We start from the raw sequence: 24,592 nt of genomic DNA, 5'->3' as shown, positions 1-24,592 counted from the left end.
ACACCAGAGAACTGCGCTGTCCATCATCATCATCATCATCATCACCGCCATCATCATCATCATCATCATCACCATCACCATCATTATCATCATCACTACCATCATTGTCATCATCACCATCATTATTATCATCATCACCACCATCATCTTCACCTTCATCTTAAAGGTGACATAGAATGCTTGTATCACACATATATGTTAGTTATGGAGGTCTACTTACATATATTAACTTGTTTTCATGATTAAAAACCTCCTAATCGCTGCAAACGAGCCGATCAAAATATCTCCTCACTGATGCTCTCGTCAGCCGCGCTGTTTCAGACCAAAACCACACCCCCAGAATGTGGACTGTGTTGTGATTGGCCAGCCAACGAGAGCTTTCCCACTGTCCTGTGATTGGCCAGGTACCTGGAAGTGACGTAATAGATAGGCCAGCTCTAAGATACACAGCTCCCCCTCTGGCACGGTGGATGCTTGGCATCACAGCAGCTACAACGAGTAGTTCTTCTTCTGCGGTTGAATGTACGCAACCGGATGTGCCCGGACTAGTGCCCGCACCAGGAGGCGCTACGGTTGTGAGAGGAGTGATGAGGATTTCTGATGACGACATCAAATTAAGGAAGTGCCGATCCGCTTGGCAGAGCCCAGGAAAACAATACAACACAATTTTCTCAGCAGTGGCTGAACTGTTGTTCTGAAACGTTAGGGTTTCATAAACGAGGTAATGACGCAGATACACACACACAAACGCAGCGTTAATTGGAGCTTCCAGTCTATGTGGCCTTTAATGATCACCATCATCTTCACCTTCATCATCATCATTATCATCATCACCATCATCATCATCATCACCATTATCATCACCATCACCACCACCACCACCACCACCACCATCATCATCACCATCATTATCATCACCTTCATCTTTATCATCACCATCAACTTCACTTTCATCACTACCATCATCATCACCATCATTATCATCATCATCATTATCATCACCATCATCATCACCGCCACCATCATCATCATCATCATCATCACCATCATTATCATCATCACCATCATCTTCACTTTCATCACCATCATCATCATCAGCATCATCATCTTCACCTTCACCATCATTATCATCATCATCATCATCATTATCATCATTATCATCATTATCATCATTATCATCATTATCACTATCACCATCATCTTCACCTTCATCACCATCAGCATCAGCATCATCACCTTCATCATCATCGTTCGATGTCTTCATGCTAACAACGCTAACACCTGTAGTGAGGAAGAGGACAAAGATATAAGTACACACACACACAGACACACAGTCGTAGTTGTCTGAAGTTTTGATTTAAGGTGGATTTTCACTGATGTTCACATTAACTGAGTCAGCTGAGTGTGTGTGTGAGAGAGAGTGCGTGTGTTTGTGTATGTGGATCACTGAGTTCCCTCTGTCCTCATTGAAGCTGTCACCTCTGCACCAATCACAGCTCTCTGTGGTGTTGGAGAGTCACAGTGTGTACGATCAGGTGATGATGATGAAGATAATGAAGATGAGTGTTTCAGGATCAAATTGCAGGAGAAGATTACTGTGGTGATGAGACAGGAAGTGTGTGTGTGTGTTTTATGGCTCTGTGTCACTGACATTTAAAAAAAGGAAGACAGTGAAGTGAGGAGGAGGAGGTGAAGGTTCTCACTGTAAATCAAACCTGAGAAAGTAAAGTTGTAGTATGTGATGTAGGTGTATGTGCAGACACACCTGTGTTTCAGGGTCACCACACATTTACAGGTGTTTACAAAGAGCTGTTGGTCAGCGTGGTTTTCTCTCCTGCTGGTGTTTTTACTTCACCCCAATACTGTCATCACTTTTTTAGAATTTTGACCCTGACATGGATTTGAACGCGCAGCTTTCTGATCACGCACACTCATGCTTTTCATGTAATCTTCAATATTTTTTGTGTTTTTGACCACATGCTCTGTCTGGCCATCTGTGTGTGTGTGTGTGCGCGTGTGCATGTGTGTGCATGTGTGTGTGTGTGCGTGTGTGTGTGTGTACAGTATACATGGTCAGATGGTCTGTCTAGACGTGTGTGTGGGTTCAGGGTGTGATGGATCTGAGGGTCAGACTCAGGTCTGCTGGACAAGACATCGTCTACAGCCTGTGTGTCTGTGTGTGTGTGTGTGTGTGTGTGTGTGTGTGTGTCTGTGTGTGAACAAAAACACACACACACCTACTGATGTCCAGCCTCCCACACGTCTCATAATCAACACACAGACGGCCAGACAGACACTATGACCTGGGAACACACACACATACACACACACACGTGTGAAACATGAGTAATTGTGTGAATCACTCTGTCAAAGTCAGAAAGTTAAGTGGAAGTCTGCTCTGACTGTGTGTGTGTGTGTGTGTAACTTTAAACAGCTGTTGTTACCATGACAACCAGCTTCACGAGTCACGTCTCTGACCTCAGTTCCAACATGGCCGCCACTGCACATGATGACAGTATCATGTTCTCCGTCACCTACAGGAGAATGGCTCCACTGTCAGTGTGAGGGAACCATAAACACTGTGACACCACTGTGAGGTCAAGAGGTCACAGCACAGTGACCTCATGCACCTGTCTGACATGTGTGTGTGGTCCCTAAAGACAGCAGAGAATCGCTGATACCAGCTTTATTAGTGCAGGCCTCTTTGTTTCCTCTCCTTTCCTCGTCTTCTTTCCTTTTCTCTCCTCTCCTTCTCTCTTCTTGTGTCCTCATTTCTACCCCCATATTTCCTCTCCTAATCTCCTTTCTTGTCCTCCTCTCCTCTCTCTTTCTTCCATAGCTCCTCCCCTCTTTTCCTCCCTGGTCTCCAGTTCAGTGACATCATGAGGTCTCAAACGTCTGATTGTCCTTGAATGCACCACGCTCAGGTCCAAACATGAGCGCGGATCAAACCGGACACATGAGGCTGAGAATGAGCCTTCAGGGTGTCAGCTGACCTGGAGCTGTGATGACATCATCACACTGATGATGTCATCACCTCAGTGTTTCCTGATCAACTTTGGTGTTTGTGTTTTTTGGTGTTTGAGGCGGGTGAAGTGAGGTGAAGCATCCCGTCTGACCCTGAGGCTCACACACACACACAGGTCTGATGGTCTCTGCAGAGCTTTATTTTGTTGCTTCCTGGTGGAACGTTTCCAGCTCTCGTTGTTTGGGGGGATTTTCCTGATGATGGAAATTTAAAAAAAAAGAAAAGGAAAGTGCAGCTCGTTGAAATCTCACAGGAAGCTGAGGGAACCACCAGTCACGGTAACAACCGCACAACGGAACTAAAGGTGTTTTTACAACAAATGTGACTTCACACTCAGTAAGCTTATTAGCATGTTAGCATGTCACACTAACACCCATCTAAGATCAGTTGATGCTAAGACCTGAGCACATTAGCATGATGAGACAAATGCAACGTGACTAAAGTTCGTTAGCTACAACCCGACTTCTTACATTGTCATGGTTGATGTTAGCTTACTGTTTTACTAGCATCAGCCAACACCAACAAAGTTTCCAACAGGAACTACAGCAGTGTGAACGGGGGGGCGCTGTAGTGACGACAACAACATCAACAATAAGAGATGAAACCTGTGTGCTGAGGTCAGAGGTCAGGCTGAACCTGCTGGTTTACACCTGAACACCAAGAAAAACAGACAGAATAGTCCTTTAACTGACAGTGACCTCTGAATGACCTGTGACCTTTGAGACAGTAAAAGAGACAGCTGCTGTTTGTCTCAGTGAGGCGGGGACAGACGGGGGAGGGGCCACATGTCCTCAGAGGACGACAGCGAAGAGAAGAAAGAAAATGACTGTGACGTTGAATTATCAACAGATGTTTCCACTGCAAACCAAACACAACGTTCACAGAGACACACACAGAGCTCAGGCAAAAAAAAAGAAAGAAGCTAAGGCTAGCCAGTGCTAGCATTAGCAACAGCAGTCAATAAACTGACGTTTTACTCACGTAAACATTGTAGCCAGCAGCCATCTTAGAATCCTTTGCCAGGGTTCATGAGGTCGTCCAGGGGGTGTTCCTGTGTTAGACACGCCCCCTCAGAAACTACAAATGAAACACACTATGAAGTACCATAGTTAGCACACATTAGCTCAGAGGACAGAATGGTTCTACGTTGTTGGGTGAAACTTTTTCTTCTTCGTGTGATAATTTCAGACAGACAGTTGTTACACAGAGAGGTGAAACACTGCCCCCTACAGGAACACTTCAGTAAGAGTGAGTGAAGTGATGTTCAAACTATAAACAATATTCTATCATGACTATGCAATAACTGTTCACAGAATTTCAAAATAAAAGTGTTTGTTTTCAACAACAATAAAAACATATCTATGAATCAAATAAATGTATCTGTTAATTTTTAAAAAAAACAACCATAAATAAATAAATAAATAAATCATATCTTGACATCGACCTGATGACCACATGTGGCCAACGGTTTAGATCACTAACACAAGACGTTAAAGCTTCCACTGAACATGTTGGACTGTTCCTTTAAAGCCATGAGAAAAGTGTGTGTGAGTATGAGAGTGAGTGAGTGTGAGTGTGTGAGTGTGTGTGTGTGTGTGTGTGTGTTTGACAGGTCCACAGGGAGCGCTGAGTCACTCTCTCTCCGGTCGACCTGTTGGTGTGTTTCATGTCTGGGAAACACATCGGAACTGAACACTCACACACACACGCACATGCACACACACACACACACACACATGCACTCACGCACACACACACACACGCTGAAAGCGAATGAATGAGGAAAATCTGTGTGGAAAAAAAGTAAATAAAAGAAGAAAATGGCGCACGTTTTTCTTCCCTGTTGTTTTCAGTGAGTGACCTACAGGTGGAGCCACTGAGCTTCATGTATCTGTGTGTGTGTTTCTTCAACACCTTCACACAACACAACTGCATTGCCGTGGAAACGACACAGTGACTGCAACGTAAACAAATGTCACCACCTTTACGTTTATGTAACGCTCTTCAGCGCCACTTAGCTTGCCATGTGACTCACACACACACACAGCTCTGACTCACACACTCTCACACACACACACACACTCCAGCAGCCAACTCTCTTCGCGATTGTCCTCGTCTCTGCGTCGCTTCGCAGGTACCAATGAGCTCATAGAGTGGTGGGGGGGCCTCCAGTCACATGACCCCAGCAGCAGATGAGCACCAATATGCCCGTCATGAGCAGATGTGTGTGTGTTTACTGAGTGACAAGGACAATTCCTTGCCACGTCCCCGCAAACACCTCCACACCTGAGTGAGGACAGGAAGTGTGTGTGTGTGTGTGAGAGTGAGTGTGTGAGTAGTGGGGCTTTTCTCTTGTGGGTGGGATTTGTTGACAGCTCCTATTTATTGCTGACCAATCAGAGGGCTGCTCAGGTCTATAAACAGCCAATTAGAGGATTTATAATCCAGAGCATCAACTGTCATCACTGTGTGTATGTGTGTGTGTGTGTGTGTGTGTGTGTGTGTGTGTGTGTGTGCATGTACGTGTGTGTATGCATGTGTGTGTTCATAATAAAAGTGATGTTAGTGTCAGACCAGAATAAACTGGACCACATTTATCTACAGGCTTTTTTTCCCACACGCATTCATTCATCGATTCATTCATCATGAACCCGTGACAGGAGGGAGACAATTGGTTTGTGACAAAAGGGGAGGGGCCTGCGTCATGCAGAGATGCAAAAAAGACAAAAAAAAAAAAAACGCCAAGAAGTGACGTAGAAACACATACGCAGTGTGTGTGTGAGACAGACGACACAGAAGAAGATGGAGGGATTCTCTTATCCGTCCGTCCGTTCATCCACACCCGCTGCCTGACATTTCCTCTCCATCCTCACACAGCTGCTGCTGAGTGGGCCTCACACACACACACACACACACACCCACACACACACACACACAGTTGCAGATAGCATCACACCCCTGATTTCCCATGGTGCATTGTAAACAGAACACACCCGTCCGCCTGTGGCACCACTTCAGACAACACACGCTCATCCAAACATCACTGACTTACACACACACACACACACACAACTGAAGCTCATCCAGGGAGCAGAGCATTTTTTATGATCAAGATGATTTTGGAGAGAAACAGTGAAATCTGTGACTGACCTTCAACACTTAGCCTAGCTTAGCACAACGTCAGGAAACCAGTCACTCTCCAAAACTAAACCTCATAGAGAATATCATTGATTTTAACATCACACACACAGGAGTTGTTGATCCACTGCTGCCTCCATCACTAGGTTCAAATGTATGATTTTGTACAATTCGGCATTTAAAAGTCTTCATTTACATTGAACTCAGTGAAACAAAGTGACCACACAAGGCAGCAGAGGACCAGCAGCTCCTGTGTCCCTGCAGCTAAAATCACTGATTTTTTCAATGAGGTCTGGTGTGGGAGAGTGAGTGGTTTATAAAGTCTGTTTCACAGTGAGATAAAGACGTGAACGTGAACTTAAAGATATATCTTGGACATAGGTGAAGTGTCAGGGTTGATTTCTCGTGTCTGTGAACGTGTGATGACATGATGAAGTGATTTCAGTTCAGTTCAGTTGAACATGGTGTGAACTCAGAGTGAGACTGAACACAATAGACAGTTTGAGGAGAACAATAGAGTCTGTACTGACTGATGTTTCGCAGCTGTGAAGCTCATCAGAGGTTTTATCAGCCTGTCAGACGACACTGAGGGCAGCGCCGGCCCTTCTCGTCCCCACGGAACACTCCGCTCCTTGGGGAGGTCAGAGGTCGGCATCTTCCTCGAGGACACTCCACCACGGCTTCACACTCTGAGGGGAAATGAAAAGCAGGAGACAGAAAAAATAAAATCCAGATCTTCTGCTTTAAACTTTTATTTCTCCAGGGGGGTGGGGGCTCCGCCCTGCTGCACACACACACACACGTCTGTCAGTTTTTCATCACTCATCTTTCTCACGTCTTCTTTCTTCAGTTTGTGGATCATGTGGTCGAGAGGAATCAAAGAAACTCCGTCTGTTTGAAACACACACACACGCAAACACACCAACCTCCTCCAGGACAAACTCATGGTTCTTCAGCTTCATCAGAGGAACATCATCACAGAGAAGGTGAAGGTCCATGTGAGCTGGAACACATGAACACATGAACACATGAACACATGAACACGTGAACACATGAACATCTGAACACATGAACACATGAACACATGAACACATGAACATCTGAACACATGAACACATGAACACCTGAACACATGAACATGAACACATGAACACATGAACACCTGAACACATGAACATGTGAACACATGAACACCTAAACACATGAACGTCTGAACACACAAACATTTTAAATCACATTCACTGACAGTCGTATGCTGGGCCGTTCTAAACCTCTATGAGACCTATCTTCTTCTTTTCCTTTCGGCTGCTCCCTTCAGGGGTCGCCACAGCGAATCAACCTCCTCCATCTCACCCTGTTCTCTGTATCCCCCTCTCTCACACCAACTAACTTCATGTCCTCTTTCACTACATCCATAAACCTTCTCTTTGGTCTTCCTCTAGACCTCCTGCCTGGCAGTTCCAACCCCAGCATCCTTCTACCAATATACTCACTATCCCTCCTCTGTACATGACCAAACCATCTCATTCTGGCCTCTCTGACCTTATCTCCAAAACATCTAACATGTGCTGTTCCTCTGATTGACTCATTCCTGATCTTCCTCATCTTCGTCACTCCCAAAGAGAACCTCAACATCTTCATCATCTGCTTCCTGTCTTTTCCTCAGTGCCACTGTCTCTAGACCATACAGCATCGCTGGTCTCACCACTGTCTTGTATATCTTTCCTTTTATTCTGGCTGATACTCTTTTATCACACATTACCCCTGACACTTTTCTCCACCCATTCCAACCAGCTTGAACATGTTTCTTCACCTCTTTTCCACAATCTCCACTGCTCTGGACTGTTGACCCTAAATACTTAACATCCTCCACCTTCTTTATCTCCACTCCCTGTAGCCTCATGGTTCCACTTAGGTTCCTCTCATTCACACACATATATTCTGTATTGCTGCGACTAACCTTCATTCCTCTCCTTTCTAGAGCATATCTCCACCTCTCGAGCTTTTCCTCCACCTGGTCTCTGCTCACACCACAGATCACAATGTCATCTGCAAACATCATAGTCCATGGAGATTCCTGTCTAACCTCATTTGTCAGTCTGTCCATCACCACCGCAAACAAGGAGGGACTCAGAACCGAACCCTGATGTAGTCCCACCTCCACCTTGAACTTCTCTGTCACACTTACAGCACACCTCACCACTGTCTCACAGTTGGCATACATGTCCTGCATCAGTCTAACATACTTCTCTGCCACTCCAGACTTCCTCATGCAGTACCATAGTTCCTCTCTCGGCACCCTGTCATAGGCTTTTTCCAGATCTACAAAGGCACAATGCAGCTCCCGTTGACCTTCTCTGTATTTCTCTACCAGCATTCTTAAAGCAAATACTGTATCTGTAGTACTCTTTCATGAAACCATACTGTTGCTCACAAATGCTGACTTCTGATCTCAGTCTAGTTTCTTTCCCATAACTGAATTGTTTAGAAGAAGGGTCTTTGGAAGAATCTCTCGTTTCTTCCAAATGATGTTATTCCAAATGATGTTATTCATTTGTTCATTTGATGATTTTAAAGCAGTAATAAAGCACTTTTGTGATTGAGTGAGAAATAAAGTGACCTTGTGTGTGACCTTTGGTGGTATCACCTGATCAGTCCTCCCCCTCTCACTCACAGTGGAACATCAGTGTGTGTAACAAATGTCAGTTAACTGACAGACAGTTGGCATTTCAACCTTCAGGAAATAAATATTATATCCATGTTTCTGTGTGAGTTTAATGTAAAATAAGGTGAATTTGAAGTGTTTGAAGGTTAATTTAAGGTCACAGAGAAAAACAAGAAGAGTTCAAATGTAAATAAAGGCCATTGCTACACAAATGCTAATGCTAATGTAATGCTTGGAGGCGTCCGTAATGAAGAGCAGCAAAAAAATAAAGAAAACAAAGAAAACATGTTTGTGGCAGAGCTACAAGTTATCAATGCTAACATCTGTGGCTAACATCTGGAGCTCGTTTACAGCTACCGTAGCACGCCTGTAGCTAACGCTAATGTCTGTCAATCATCTGTGGCAACATCTGGAACTAATGTTTAACATCTACAGCTAATATCTGTTTATAACTGCATCTACAGCTAATGTCTGTAGAACATTGTGATTAGCATCTAACTTAGCTCATGTCAGCTAATGTCTGACTAATGTTGCTTCACTGTTTATATAAACAAAATACTGCTAACCACTGGTGTAGCTAACACTGGCTAATTATATTCATATACTGTACATATATACAGACATATATATATATACATATATGTATATATTGATGTATATATGTATATATATGTATACACATCAATATATACATATATGTATATATTTATACCTGTGTGTATAATTGACAGTAGAACAAGGAAGTCGGTGATGTTCTAACTGCAATGATTGTACACCTCTGTCCTTGTGTACTTCTGTGTAGTTCTCTGTCTTGTGTACTTCTCTGTTCTTGTGTACTTCTGTGTACTTGTGTACTTCTGTCTTGTGTACTTTTCTGTACTTGTGTAATTCTCTGTACTTGTGTACTTCTCTGTCTTGTGTACTTCTCTGTGCTTGTGTACTTCTCTGTCCTTGTGTACTTCTCTGTACTTGTGTACTTGGTAAGTATGTACTGCAGTCGTACATTGTGCATTGTGGGCCGCGGCTGCTTTAATGTGAAACTCAGCTGCTGCACAACACCTCTGTGTGTGTGTGTGTGTGTGTGTGTGTGTGTGTGTGTGTGTGTGTGTCTCCATCTGGAACATCAGGAAGTGTTTTCCAAATAAAATTCCAACTGGACGTCATATGAGGGAGTCCCTGTGTGTGTGTGTATAATAACAGTAACAATATAATCAGAATATCAGATTATTAGATTAGATTCATATCTTAGTTTTTGTAGCATCACTAAAAATAAATTGCTGAGTCATTGTCAGTGTTTGTCATTGGTTTAAACAGAAGTGTGCCCTCTGCTAGTGAGGTCAGGTCACGGGTGAGCGACCTGAGAACACAACCCTTCAAAATAAAAGTCTGCCTCTGACCTCAATGTCAGTGTTAGGTTTCCTTATATTAGTCCTTCATATTAAAGTGTCTGTGTTTGACATTAGGCTGGAGAGTCAGAGGACTCCCACACACACGTGCACACACACACACACACACACCAGATGTTGGGGAATAAGGGACACTTAAAGAGCGGGTTAGTTACGTACATCCGAATTTCTCTCACACACACGTCGGGTTCAGCACGGAGGCAGCCAACTGAGAGAGACAGACAGACCGACAGACAGAGAAACACAGAGAGACAGACAGAGCTAGTGTTTCCTGGTGCATTAAAGGACCAGTGTGTAAGATTCCAGTGAAGTTATTTATATTTGTACAAGCCTTTATTTTGAAATCCAGAGTGGGCGTGTCTGAAGGCCACTGTAGTCTTCTTCACGAATGCAACATGCAACGTCACCAACAGATGGCGCTGAATCCCACGCTGACACAGTCTGTACTTAAATGTTTGTTGACTGAATGAAGGACTGACAGATCGGTGACCTCTGACCTCCTCTGTGTCTGTGTCACGATATCCTGTAAGAGACAAAGAAGACATGTGACCCTGGAGGCTGATCAATCACACCTGAGCTTCTCTCCCCCTCCTCCCCCACATAAACCTGTTGGTCTGCATCTGCCTGAAGACTCTGTCGCCGTCCACATGCGTCACATTTCCTCGAATTCAGTAAACAGCTCATTCCATCTATCTGCTCTACTCTGAGAGAACAAGAGATGTCGGTCGCCCAGCAGCAGCTTCTCCTACATGGTCTTACCTCTGCAGAAGCAGCAGCAGCTTAAGCAGCAGCTTAAGCAGCAGCAGCAGCAGCAGCAGCAGCTTAAGCAGCAGCATTACATTACATGTCATTTAGCAGATGCTTTTATCCAAAGCGACTTACAAGGGAATTGAGTACAACCTGCCATAGATAAAGACGTGATCATATGACGCAGATATCATAGACTTAAGTTTCCTGTATTATGAAAGACCAGCAGGTGGAGCTGATTCTGCAGTTAGCGATTATGGAGAACATCACCTGACATTTCCTCCAAAATAAAACAACAGTGTCACGTTACTTTCAGCATTTTGAGTTTTATTTTGTCATCTGGATACACTTCCTGTCTGTTCATGTACGTGTGTAATTTACAGATCTGCTGCCACCCAGTGGTCACAAACTATAAAGATATAGCTTTCAACCACTTTTAAAGGGGACATATTATGCAAAATCAACTTTTCAATACTTATATTTGGGACTCTGGAGGCCCTACCAGTCGCCAAAGTGTGGAAAAAGAATACTCAGTCATTTTTTCGCGGTCCCCCTTAGTGTAAGTATAGGCGATAAAACATACGATGTTGAATTCCCTGCGCTTATGACGGCAGCATGCACATTTCACCGCAAATGTTACCGCCCCACCAGTAAGTTTACCTCAAGAGCTCCACCTTAGCTCCACCTTGTCCCTATAAAATGCGAGAGTGCAGGCGAGGGAGGAAGAGCGGTATTATGTCAACGCGGAAGGACAAGTGTGCTGTTCGTGGCTGCACAGTGGAGCACAGTGTTTTACACAAACTTCCAGCCTCAGAGGATTTTATATATGAAGCAAATGTGCCGGATAAAGTCAGCAAACGTGTGTTCGCACCACGTCGCATCAGACTGCGGCCAGCGGTTGCCGTATTTAGTCAGCGAACGTATTTCACCAAAAGTACAAACACACACATTTTTAAGAAAAGGTCACATAGAGCTCATAACTGACCATTCTGACACGTCCTAATTAAAAATATTTGTTCGGTACGTCCTCCATGACCGGAGCACATACTCAGTCTGATACAGTCACATACAGTCGCAGTTTATTCAGCTCGCCGCTGGCGATCAACGGTGCTGCACTCTCTGTGAAATTCTGTTAAAAAGAAATAGGGACAGCACCGCTGATCGCCCCCGCTGATCGCCAGCAGCAAGCTGCCTAAACTGCCGCTGTATGTGACTGATCGCCAGTTCCGGAGCATACAGTCACCGGTCTGATACAGTCACATACAGCAGCAGTTTATTCAGCTCGCCGCGCAGTCAGCAGTGCTGTCCCTAAGTGTTTTTAACTGATTTACAGTTCGGCACTGTTCGGCTTGATCCTTATGTAGGACGTCTCTTCTGCGCACGCTGCCATGTTGATATTGTCAGAGAACTAGTGGAGGGAGGGGGAGAGGAATGGAGCGGAGGGAACAGGAGCTGAGCGAGTGAGCGCAGTAAAAAGGACAAATCAAAAACCCCCTGGAAGAAGTGGGTGTGTGTTTGCCTGTGTCTCATTTGCATATAAAGGGACCATGCACAAAACAGAGCATTCTGAAAGGGGCGGGTTTAGCAGGGTTATTGAACTGCTATGATGCTTCATCCTTATGGCATTTTGACCAAAGCATGTCACTGACATGTTCATTAGGACACCAGGGAACTATTTTAATGGGGGATATAGGGTATAATATGTCTCCTTTAAAGAGGCCATAGCATGGTCCTATCTCACTTCTATGTGAGATATGGAGGTGTACTTGCAAACATGAAGTGGTTTTTATGGTCAAAAACACCCAAGCCGATGTAAAGGAGGATGCACCACTAGCAATGATCAAAACATTGAGTAATGTCGTTGTCATGACCCCTCATCGTAATCTCTCACATTTGATCTGGAGTCTGACCCAGAGTCAGAAGACACTGTGACAAGTGAAAGACTGCTGCAGGACGCCTGTAGCTTCGATAACTTTGTGGTTACCGAGATGATAAACACAAATACATGCAAATGACCGTGTAGCTTAGCCTCTAGCCGGCTATCGCTACTACTAAACGACAGAACAAGCACACAAAGACAGTTACGTACTGTTTACAGGAGTGGTGAGACTCACCAGTGACGTAATTAGTCAACGGAAGTGCCGTTCGGCTTCGTAGAGCTCATGAAATCAAACCCTGCGGACTTTTAGGGCTTCATAGACGAGGTGATGACGCAGACACAAAAACACAGCGTCAATTGGCACTTCCGGGCTATGGCCTCTTTAATGAAATAAATTGCGTTATTTTTTGTGTTAACATTTTATTAACATTTTATTTTCTCCGCCAATCAGGACACTGTGTTCTGAGCCACCGCCCGCGCCTCCAGCAGCTCACTGATGATGTCATCACTGTAGGACAAGGTGTCCCGCAGCACCTGCACAGTGTGCTGGCCAATCAGAGGTGGGGGCGTCGGCCCAACAGGACCGAAGCTGCTGTATCGAACGGCTGGACCTGAGGGCGGAGACAGAGAGTTTCCATGGAGATGGGAGTGATGACAACCTTCATCACCTGTTGCCAAGACGACATGAGAAACTGTTTGAACTTATCTGTTGCCACCTAGAGTCACAAAAAATATAAAAATGTCAACCCTGTGTGTGTGTGTCTGTGTGTGAGAGACTCTGTGTGTGTGTGTCTGTCTGTGTGTGTGAGGGAGAGAGAGTCTGTGTGTGTGTGCCTGTGAGAGAGAGTCAGTGTGTGTCTGTGTCTGTGAGAGAGAGCCTCTGTGTGTGTGCGTGTGTCTGTATGTGAGAGAGAGTGTGTGTGTGTGTGTGTGAGAGAGTCTGTGTGAGAGAGTCTGTGTATGTGGCTGCGTGTGAGAGAGTTTGTGTGTATGTGGCTGCTGAGAGTTTGTGTGTGTGTGTCTGTGTGTGAGAGAGCCTGTGTGTGTGTCTGTGAGAGAGCCTGTGTGTGTGTCTGTGTGTGTGTGAGAGAGCAAGCCTGTGTGTGTGTCTGTGTGTGTGAGAGAGAGAGTCTGTGTGTGTGTGTCTGTGTGTGTGTGTGTGTGTCACCTGTCATGTCACACTCAGGTCACAGTGTTTTTTCATAATTGAGAACAAACTTTTCTTTGTCAGACTTTTTCTCATTCACAGATAAACATCTTTATTTTTCTTTCCGGAACATTCAGTCTTTCACGCACAGCCTCAGGGGTGTGTGTGTGTGAGGCAGCGTCGCTGTAATGCCTGACAGTGGGCATGTTTAAAGTTTACCAGAGCAGCATCCTTACGTTACAGGTTTGACCCATGGAGTAGGAGGAGCTTAATCAGATGTGAGTGTGCATGTGTGTGTGTGTGTGTGACTGAGTGTCTGTGTGTGTATGTGTGTGTCTCCTGGTTCTGAACAAACTGTTTATTTTGGGAAACTCACAACAAGCTTTTTTTAGATCACTAATGAGCTGAACTCTCACAGTGTGTGTGTGTGTCTATTATAAAACATGAGCTGTTCATTTAGTCTTTTCTCTTCAGACATGCACACGCGCGCGCACACACACACACACACACACACACACACACGCTTGTAGTTGTTTACTAAACAGAGAATAAAAACATGAATAGAAAAGCACTTTGTTAAAGTGGTGAATAGTGTGTGTGTGTGTGTGTGCATGTGTCTGTGTGAGTGTGCATGTGTCTCTATGTGTGTGTGTGTCTCTGTGTGTGTACGTGTCTCTGTGTGTGTGTGTCTGTCTGTGTGTGTGTGTACCTGGCACACTGACACGTCCTGCTGTTGGATGCTTCACTTCCTGTATTAGGTTGTTGTGTTTTACCTGTAAACAAACAAACAGGTCAGCTGATCACAGGTGAACAGTGGCCACATGATTCAGTGTTTGTGTTTTTTTTTTGTCTGTGTCGACTTCACGTAAAAACAATCTTTTATTTTATATGTTATATAAATCCTACACACACATATACATCTGTAGGCGGAAGAGTCAAAACTCTGATCGATGGCTTTAATTTAAATATCAGAGACGAATGAAGGAACACTGTTACATCTATTACACACACACACACACACACACACACACACACACAAGGCTTAGGTGGTCAGTGTGAACTGATCTCCACGTTTGTGTCTGAGAACAGGAAGTGGAGAGAGAGTGTATGATTACATACGTGTGGGTATTTGTGTAAATCTATCTGCTTGTTTTGCAGGATATCATTACATCCATATGGTCATCTCTCACACACACCCACACACACCCACACACACACAGATAAAACAACCTGTCCTAAAACTGAAACCTGAAAGTTTGTCAGTTGTGATGAACACACACTTCACTGATCTAAACCGATCTAAAGTGCTCTAACACCAGTCTAATACTGCTCTAAACTGCTCTCAACTGGTCTAAAACTGCTCTAAACTGCTCTCAACTGGTCTAAAACTGCTTTAAAACTGGTCTAAACTGGACTAAAACTGGTTTTAATTGATTTTAACTGCTCTAACCCACTCTAAAACTGCTCTAAACTGGTCTAAGCTGGTCTAAAACCAGTCTACACTGGTCTGAAACTGGTCTAAAACATTCTGAAACTGGTCTAAAACCAGTCTACACTGGTCTAAACTGGACCCACCTGTGTATGGCAGGTGGAGGTCACATGATGGATCTGGTCTGAGTGAGTCTGTGGTGACCATGTTAACACTGGACTCTACTCTCACTCTCATTTGTGGGTGGGACTCAGAGAAAGAGGAGGAGGAGTCAGGTGAAGCAGGATTATCAGATTAACTGAGCAGTAACTTCAATTAATCTGATAATCCTGTGTATTTATAAGAAGAATCATTTGATGCAGGGTTAACCAATTGACTGATCAATAACTAAGTTCCTTTTCATCATGACGATGATGAGGATGATGATGAAGATGAAGATGAAGTTCAGAGTGGTCTATACACATACCATTAAACCACTTCCTGTCACTCTGAACCACTTCCTGTCACAGGAGAATTTGAACTACAGAGATAAAGGTCACAAACATGAAGGTCACAGAGATTAAAGGTCACAGAGATGAAAGGCCACAGAGATTAAAGGTCACAAACATGAAGGTCACCGAGATTAAAGGTCACAGGACATGTCAGGGCTGAGGTGTCAGGTCATGTGATTTGACAGGATGTGACCTCACATGTGTCTGTTTCAGTTCATTTACTGAAAATGTCTAAAAATAACCAGAGAACAGCAGCGTCTCTCTCTCTCTCTGTTCTGTCCATTCTTTATTGTCATCCGTCTCTCTCTCTCCGAGTGTCACTCTTTAATTGGCCCCATGGGAAAGTATGCAGACACATTTTGATTTGATTATCTCTCACAAACCAAACTACATTCCATTCCAGCTCCAACAAACAGAGCGTGTGGGGGGGAGGAGGTGGAGGCAGAAGACGAGGAGGAGGAGCCAGAGCCAGGCAGTGTCTCAACAGTGTGCCAATCAAATCACAGCACACACCCCTGATGTAGATAAAGACACGACCATGTGGTGTAGATAAAGATGCGATCATGTGACATAGATAAAGAAGCGGTCATGTGACGTAGATAAAGGCGCGATCATGTGACGTAGATAAAGACGCAATCATGTGACGTAGATAAAGACGAGATCATATGACACAGATAAAGACACGGTCATGTGATGCAGATAAAGACAAGATCATATGACAAAGATAAAGACACGGTCATGTGACGCAGATAAAGACGAGATCATGTGACATAGATAAAGACACGGTCATGTGACACAGATAAAGAATGCGATCATGTGATGCAGATAAAGACGTGGTCATGTGACACAGATAAAGACACGGCCATGTGGCGTAGATAAAGATGGGTTAATGTGACGCATGAATAAAGGCGTGATCATGTGGCGGCGGTCATGTGGCGATAAAGGCGATTATGTTAAGCAGATAAAGACGTGTTCATGTGGCGTAGATAAAGATGCGGTAATGTGACGCAGACAGACGCGATCATGTGGCGCAGATAAAGTGATCATGTGACGCAGATAAAGTGATCATGTGACGCAGATAAAGACGTGATCATGTGACATCGATAAAGACGCGATCATGTGATGCAGATAGACGCGATCATGTGACGTAGATAAAGACGCGGTCGTTACTCTGCCTCCACTCCTCCTCCTCCTCCCATTGATGACTGTCAACACACAGTCGCTCTGAGGTCACACAGTCACGCCCAGGGTCTCCTAATCACCCCAACACATCCTCAGCTCTCACATCAGTCACTTCAGGACAGACAGAGACGTTGTCTTTACGTCACATGCTGATTCCACAGTTTTTAAGAAAGTTTCCTGGAACACTTTGACATGATGGACAGGCTCAGCCCAGGAGAGAAGAGAGAGGAAACCACGCTCACGTCAGTCTTTCACTGTCTGTGAGTTTGCAGACGTCCACGGGACTTCAATGTCCTCACATGTATTTGAGTGAAAGCACAGGCATGAGCAAGCACACACACACAAACGGAGTGTCTCCATCTTTGTGAAGGTCAACACTAACGTGACGTCGTTCACGGCCTCACAAAACTCCCACAGCGGAGGAGGTGACATGTGATATTAAAGTGAATGGGGCTTAAATACGCCATATTTGTATAGAAGTGTCAGACACATCTGTGTTAGCTTAGTATTAGCTGCAGGAGACGAGTGACAGGTTGTGTCACTAGAGAAGTCGTCCCCCTCACGCTCAAACAGGAACCTTTCTCTTATGGGGGGTCACATCGGTTAGTGTTTGTGTCTGTGTGTGTGTCTGCGTGTCTCTGAGCGTGTGAGCGTGTGTGTCTGTATCTGGCCACCATAGAACATTTTCAGCATCTAAATCTGGGACACATCGTTCCTACGTCTGGTTTGAGGAAAGAAACAAATAGTTTTCATTTTATCAGTTTAAAAACTGCAAGATAAAGAAAAGTTAAAAAAAAAACAGCCCACCCTGACACAGACACACACACAATTTCCACAGCTGTCATGAAGGATGATTAATGAGTGGACGCAGCAGAAGAAGCACATGTGTTCTGAGGAGCTCACTGACACATTTCTCCATTAATCAACTCATGAGCGGTCAGCCTGTCACACTAACGAGGGGGCGGGGCCTGAGACAGGTGCATGTGTGCAGGTGGCAGACCTCTCAAACCTGACTCAATTTACAAACACTGGTTACTAATGTTACAAAGACAGAGGAGACGTGAAGAAAGTGGGATCAAATGTTTAAATGACCTCTCATGACCGTCGTGATGATTTATGTTGATTTTATGGCTGTAGAATTGTCTACAATGTTAAGTGAGTGAGTTCTGCTCCTTTTTAATAACTTTATTTAAACGTTTGACAATCACAATCCTGAGAAGCTGACTCACAGACATGTGACACTGAATCTCGCCTGTGATTGGACGCTCGTTCCTCTGAAGTCCTGAGCTTCTACTGTCATGAGTATATAACCACAAAGATATATTTATCTGTTTTCAACCTCTTTATCCGCCACATGAGGGCCATAGGGGGTGTTTTGCTAATCTCAGCTGGGAGAAAGGCGGAGTCACCACCTGGACAGATCACCTGATCACCAGATCATCTTCTAGACCAGTGTTTCCCAACCTTGGTCCTCAGGGAACACTGCCCTGCATGTTTTAGATGTTGCCCTGCTCGAACACAGCTGATTCAGATGAACAGCTCGTTACCAGGCTTCTGCAGAGTTTGATGACGAGCTGACCATCTGAGCTCCTCCACAGAGCTCAGGTCTGCAGAGCTCCACCACAGAGCTCCGGTCAGCAGAGCTCCACCACAGAGCTCCGGTCAGCAGGGCTCCACCACAGAGCTCAGGTCAGCAGGGCTCCACCACAGAGCTCAGGTCAGCAGAGCTCCATCACAGAGCTCAGGTCAGCAGAGGTGACTTGAACACTTTAAAGGCTGAAGCTGCTGCTGAATGTGCTGAGTCATGAGATGAGAGGTTTAAGGACGTGTTTGCTTGAGAGAAAGCGATCTAATCTTCTTCTTTGTTTGAGGAGGTGAACTTCAGGACTCGGTCACACACTCTAAAAAATTCTGCTGCTCTTCCAAAGTCCACACACTCCCTCTGCTGACTCAGCACTCCCTCTGCTGACTCAGCACTCCCTCTGATCTGATAACAGTGCACTTCCTTGTCTGACAACAAACTTTATTTAACTCTGTGTGTGTGTGTGTGTGAGAGAGAGAGAGTGTGTGTGTGTGAGAGAGAGAGAGAGGGAGAGACAGTGTGTGAGTGCGTGTGTGTGTGAGAGAGAGGGAGTGCATGTGTGTATGTGAGAGTGTGTGAGTGTGAGAGAGAGAGAGCGTGTGTTGTGTGTGTATGTAAGCATTAGCTTAGCATTAGCCACAGTCCCAGGCCCTGCAGACACAAACTTTAACCTTTGTTTATTACAATGTTTTTTCTCCACACGACCAACGTTTGTGATTAATGCTGTCACCTCCATGAGGTCAGAGGTCAGAGCTGCCATTGAAAGGTGAAATATGTAGATAATAAAAGGACCAATCACAACACGACAGATGAGCGTAGAATAAAGCTCACAGAGAGCAGTAGCTTCAGCATCAGCAGCAGCTTCAGGAGCAGAAGCTTCAGCAGCAGCAGCGAGCTGTCACATGACCGTAGATCATGTGGTAGAGTTGGGACGCTGTGACCTGGAGGAAAACCCTCCCGTCTGAATGTGAGTCCAACATTTCCTGAGACGATCACTCACTGTGACCACGTCCTCCCTTAAAGACACCGATGATCCATCACGTCCTCAGTTAAAGGTGAAGACATTAATATTAAAAAAGAAAGGTTTTGTTCAACAGCTGTTTCAAAATGGCTGCTCTATTATCTTTGTGACATGAGAGATTTTTCTTCACTCTCTCACACCAAACCTCACAGAGAAACATCACACACACAGTTGATCCACTGCTGCCTCCATCACTAAGTTCTAATGTCTTATTTTTTTTAAATAAGACATTTGATATTTTATTTATTTAAATGAAATATTTATAATATACAAAGTGACCACACAAGGCAGCAGAGGACCAGCAGCTCCTGTTTCCCAGCGAGAAAAAAAATCACTGATTTTCTCTGTCAGTAAGATAAAGACGTGATCATGTGACGTAGACATCGTAGACAGACTGAAGCAGATTCTATTCTAGTAAACCATCACTCTCCCACACCAAAGTCCATGAGTCAGTCTGAGTGAAAGATTTCAAAATCAGACATTTGAACTTAGTGATGGAGGCAGCAGTGGATCAACAACTCCAGAAAATCATTCATTTTCTCTCTGTGGGGAAATACTTCAAAAAACATGAATGAACCCTTTAAGAGCAGGATGAATGAATAAAATCAGGTTTAGTTTTGGGTTCTGTGGTCAGAGGTTTGATGTCAGCTGGAATAAATCACTCTCTCTGTGTCTGTGTCTCTCTCTCTCTCTCTCTCTCTGTCTGTCTCTCTCTCTCTCTCTTTCTGTGTCTCTCCTTCTCGTCCAGTAGTCAGAATATTAAAGACACATTCAGCTGGCTGCCGACCAGAGGACATGACAGATACATAGACACACGGTGTGTAGTCGTAAAAACAAGGATGAGTACGAGACAGAGAGAGAGAGAGAGCCAGAGAGAGAGACAGAGCGACAGACACAGAGAGACAGAGAGCGAGGAAGTGTTTGAGTGTCTGGCATTTTTCCAAATGACTTCCAGATTTCAGTTTTGGAAAAGTGATTACTGTCCTGATTAACAACAGCTTCTCTCCACACGCACACACACTTTTACAGCAATCTTAGTGAGGACACTCATGGACATAAACCTAAACCTGATTCTAACCCTTAAACCAGGCCTTAATCCCCAAAAGGCCCTTAAACCTTGTGAGGGCCAGACCAAATTCGGTGAAGACAGCGATGCGTTAGAACGACTTATTTGTGTGAGCTTTGATTTATTTTGATTGTTCCACATCTATGCAACGCTTTTATTTTGAAAATCTTTTATATTGACCTTAACCACAACCAGTTAATGACTAACACTAATATTAACCTTAACCACAATTCAAAACTTAAGCAGTTCAGCCTCATTAGGACCAGGTCTTGGTCTCCATGAGGACCACTGGACATGACGCTGCGTTTAAGTTTTAATCCATAAACCTGGTTCTAAACCAAACCGGAGCAGTCTGACACTGAGACAGACCTTAGAGTTTTTACATGTTGATGAAAAATGAACACACTGGAATTCTGGTTCTGATGTGTGTGTGCGCGTGTGTGAGAGACGTCCATCTGTCTGTAAACAGTCACTTGTTTACAACCAACTTGGGACAAACACACACACACAGTCATAGCTGTGACAGGTGGTGATGGCACGGGCCGCGCGCGCACACACACACACACACACACACACATATTTACTCTGTTACAAATACTTGGTTAACTTTTTGGATAAATTGTCATTTTAAGAGTAGTTTTATTGTAGCATACATACAGTGCCTTGTGAAAGTATCTGGCCCCCTTGAACTTTTCAACCTTTTGCCACATTTGAGGCTTCAAACATAAAGATATAAAATTGAAATTTTTTGTCAAGAATCAACAACAAGTGGGACACAATCGTGAAGTGTAACCAAATTTATTGAATAATTTATACTTTAACAAATAAAAAACTGAAAAGTGGGGCGTGCAATATTATTCGGCCCCCTTGCGTTAATACTTTGTAGCGCCACCTTTTGCTGCAATTACAGTCGCAAGTCGCTTGGGATATGTCTCTATCAGTTTTGCACATCGAGAGACTGGAATTCTTGACCATTCTTCTTTGCAAAACAGCTCGAGCTCAGTGAGGTTGGATGGAGAGCGTTTGTGAACAGCAGTCTTCCGCTCTTTCCACAGATTCTCGATTGGATTCAGGTCTGGACTTTGACTGGGCCATTCTAACACCTGGATACGTTTATTTGTGAACCATTCCATTGTAGATTTGGCTTTATGTTTAGGATGATTGTCCTGTTGGAAGATAAATCTCCGTCCCAGTCTCAGGTCTTTTGCAGACTCCAACAGGTTTTCTTCCAGAATGGTCCTGTATTTGGCTCCATCCATCTTCCCATCAATTTTAACCATCTTCCCTGTCCCTGCTGAAGAAAAGCAGGCCCAAACCATGATGCTGCCACCACCATGTTTGACAGTGGGGATGGTGTGTTCAGGGTGATGAGCTGTGTTGCTTTTACGTCAAACATATCGTTTTGCATTGTGGCCAAAAAGTTCAATTTTGCTTTCATCTGACCAGAGCACCTTCTTCCACATGTTTGGTGTGTCTCCCAGGTGGCTTGTGGCAAACATTAAACAAGACTTTTTATGGATTTCTTTGAGAAATGGCTTTCTTCTTGCCACTCTTCCATAAAGGCCAGATTTGTGCAGTGTACGACTGATTGTTGTCCTATAGACACACTCTCCCACCTCAGCTGTAGATCTCTGCTGTTCATCCAGAGTGATCATGGGCCTCTTGGCTGCATCTCTGATCAGTCTTCTCCTTGTTCGAGATGAAAGTTTGGAGGGACGGCCGGGTCTTGGTAGATTTGCAGTGGTCTGATACTCCTTCTATTTCAATATGATTGCTTGCACAGTGCTCCTTGCAATGTTTAAAGCTTGGGAAATCTTTTTGTATCCAAATCCAGCTTTAAACTTCTCCACAACAGTATCTCTGGTGTGTTCCTTGGTCTTTATGATGCTCTCTGCGCTTTAAACAGAATCCTGAGAGCAGGTGCATTTATACAGAGACCTGATTACACACAGGTGGATTCTATTTATCATCATCAGTCATTTAGGACAACATTGGATCATTCAGAGATCCTCACTGAACTTCTGGAGTGAGTTTGCTGCACTGAAAGTAAAGGGGCCGAATAATATTGCACGCCCCACTTGTTAAAAAAGTATAACTTATCCAATGAATTTCGTTCTACTTCACGATTGTGTCCCACTTGTTGTTGATTCTTGACAAAAAATTTCAATTTTATAACTCTATGTTTGAAGCCTCAAATGTGGCAAAAGGTTGAAAAGTTCAAGGGGGCCAGATACTTTCACAAGGCACTGTATATACTGAGTATATATTTGAAGAAAGAACGGTACTTTTACGCCGTTCCCTTTGGCTCAGTGACGCTGGTTACTTTATTTTTTTTAATATCTTTTTCTTTATTACACGTGCAATCTATTTCTCTCCCTGTTGGCTATGGCTGACAAAATCTTGCCAGTCAAATGCAGTCAGTTGAGTCACATGACAAGTCTTGTCATTACTTGTCATGACTTCTGGTCTCCTGTCTCTGGGTTTTGGTCTCCTGTCTCTGGGTTTCTGGTCTCCTGTCTCCGGGTCAGCTGTGTATCGATCAGTCAGTCAGTCATCATCTACCGCTTTATCCTCCACCAGAGGGTCGCGGGGGGTGCTGTGCCAATCTCAGCTACAAGCTACATCGGCGGGGGTGCTGTGCCAATCTCAGCTACATCGGGCGATAGGGGGGTACACCCTGGACAGTTCGCCAGTCCATCGCAGGGCCACACACAGCTAGAGACAAACAACCATTCACTCTCACACTCACTCCTACGGTCAATTTAGAGTGTCCAATTCACCTAATCCCCACATTGCATGTTTTTGGACTGTGGGAGGAAGCCGGAGAACCCAGAGAGAACCCACGCACACACGGGGAGAACATGCAAACTCCATGCAGAAAGGCCCTTGTTCCAACCGGGGCTCAAACCCGGGTCTTCTCGCTGCAAGGCGAGAGTGCTAACCACTACACCACCGTGTGGCCCAGCTGTGTATTGATGTTTAATCTAATTTATTGTACTTTTAAAGGGTGATGTATTTAATTTCTAAAAGAATTAATGTATTCTTGTTTTAGTTGAAGGGTTATTTATTTTATTATAAAGAGCATATTTCTTGTTTTGTTTCAAATATTATTATTTAACATATCTTCATTTGAACATTGCTGTTTTATATTATGTTGTGTCTATTTTGTACCGTTTGTGTTGCTCTGAATATTTCAGAAACTCAGTACTTTTACTTGAGTAATTTTTTTGGCTACTCTACCACTTTTTTTTCTACTCTACCTCGACTAAGACGACAAAAAAAAAAGTTTCATAGTTTGATCTACTTGAAGCTCTTACTTACTTCTAGCTCTTAGTTGTACCCAAATGTTTGAATGCACTTTTGTAAGTCGCTTTGGATAAAAGCGTCTGCTAAATGACATGTAATGTAACTCTGTGTGTGTTTGTGTGTGTACCTGAGGATCAGAGAACACTTCCTGGATGCTGTTGATTGGTCCAACAGGAACACCTGATCCTTCAAACCTCCTCAGCCAATCAGCTGTCTTTTCCTGAAGGAACCTGGAACCAATCATTACAGATCAATATTACAGATCAATAGTTACTCTGAGTGTGTGTGTGTGTGTGTACCTCTGGGACAGTGTGTGTGCGCGCGCGTGTGTGTGTTTACACCTCTGGGACAGTGTGTGTGTGTGTGTGTGTGTACCCCTGGGACAGTGTGTGTATCAGCTGTTGACGGTTGTGGACTCTCAGCTTGTTGGTATTGTAGTGCGGCTGCTGTGTGAGCTCAGTTAGCTGTAACACCTGCGCACACACACAGTTAGCATGGATGGAGA

At 44.2% G+C, this 24,592-nt stretch overlaps 1 protein-coding gene and 1 long non-coding RNA gene across 2 annotated transcripts in view; both read right to left on the bottom strand.

Moving 5' to 3' along the window:
- Positions 1–1,201: 1,201 nt before the first annotated feature.
- On the bottom strand, positions 1,202–10,493 carry LOC122765798. The gene is made up of 5 exons (XR_006360008.1): positions 10,397–10,493; positions 7,093–7,169; positions 6,697–6,855; positions 4,010–4,105; positions 1,202–1,281 (listed from the first exon to the last, which is right to left on the bottom strand). It is a non-coding gene; the product is annotated as an uncharacterized LOC122765798 (long non-coding RNA).
- A 2,764-nt stretch (positions 10,494–13,257) lies between these two features.
- Positions 13,258–24,592, bottom strand: part of LOC122780784 (succinate--hydroxymethylglutarate CoA-transferase-like) — a gene marked incomplete at its 5' end in the record, with an annotated part of 15,655 nt that continues 4,320 nt past the window's right edge. Inside the window, 4 exons of the mRNA XM_044044061.1 lie at positions 13,258–13,474; positions 14,720–14,783; positions 24,215–24,317; positions 24,463–24,560. Coding sequence (XP_043899996.1) covers positions 13,311–13,474; positions 14,720–14,783; positions 24,215–24,317; positions 24,463–24,560 — 429 coding nt within the window. The remainder of the gene's footprint in view (positions 13,475–14,719; positions 14,784–24,214; positions 24,318–24,462; positions 24,561–24,592) is intronic.

The sequence above is a fragment of the Solea senegalensis genome, linkage group LG1, assembly GCF_019176455.1.
Source record: "Solea senegalensis isolate Sse05_10M linkage group LG1, IFAPA_SoseM_1, whole genome shotgun sequence".
NCBI classification, from domain to species: Eukaryota; Metazoa; Chordata; class Actinopteri; order Pleuronectiformes; family Soleidae; genus Solea; species Solea senegalensis.
Note: the sequence above shows the minus strand (reverse complement) of the source record. Positions and strands in the feature narration are given on the sequence as shown.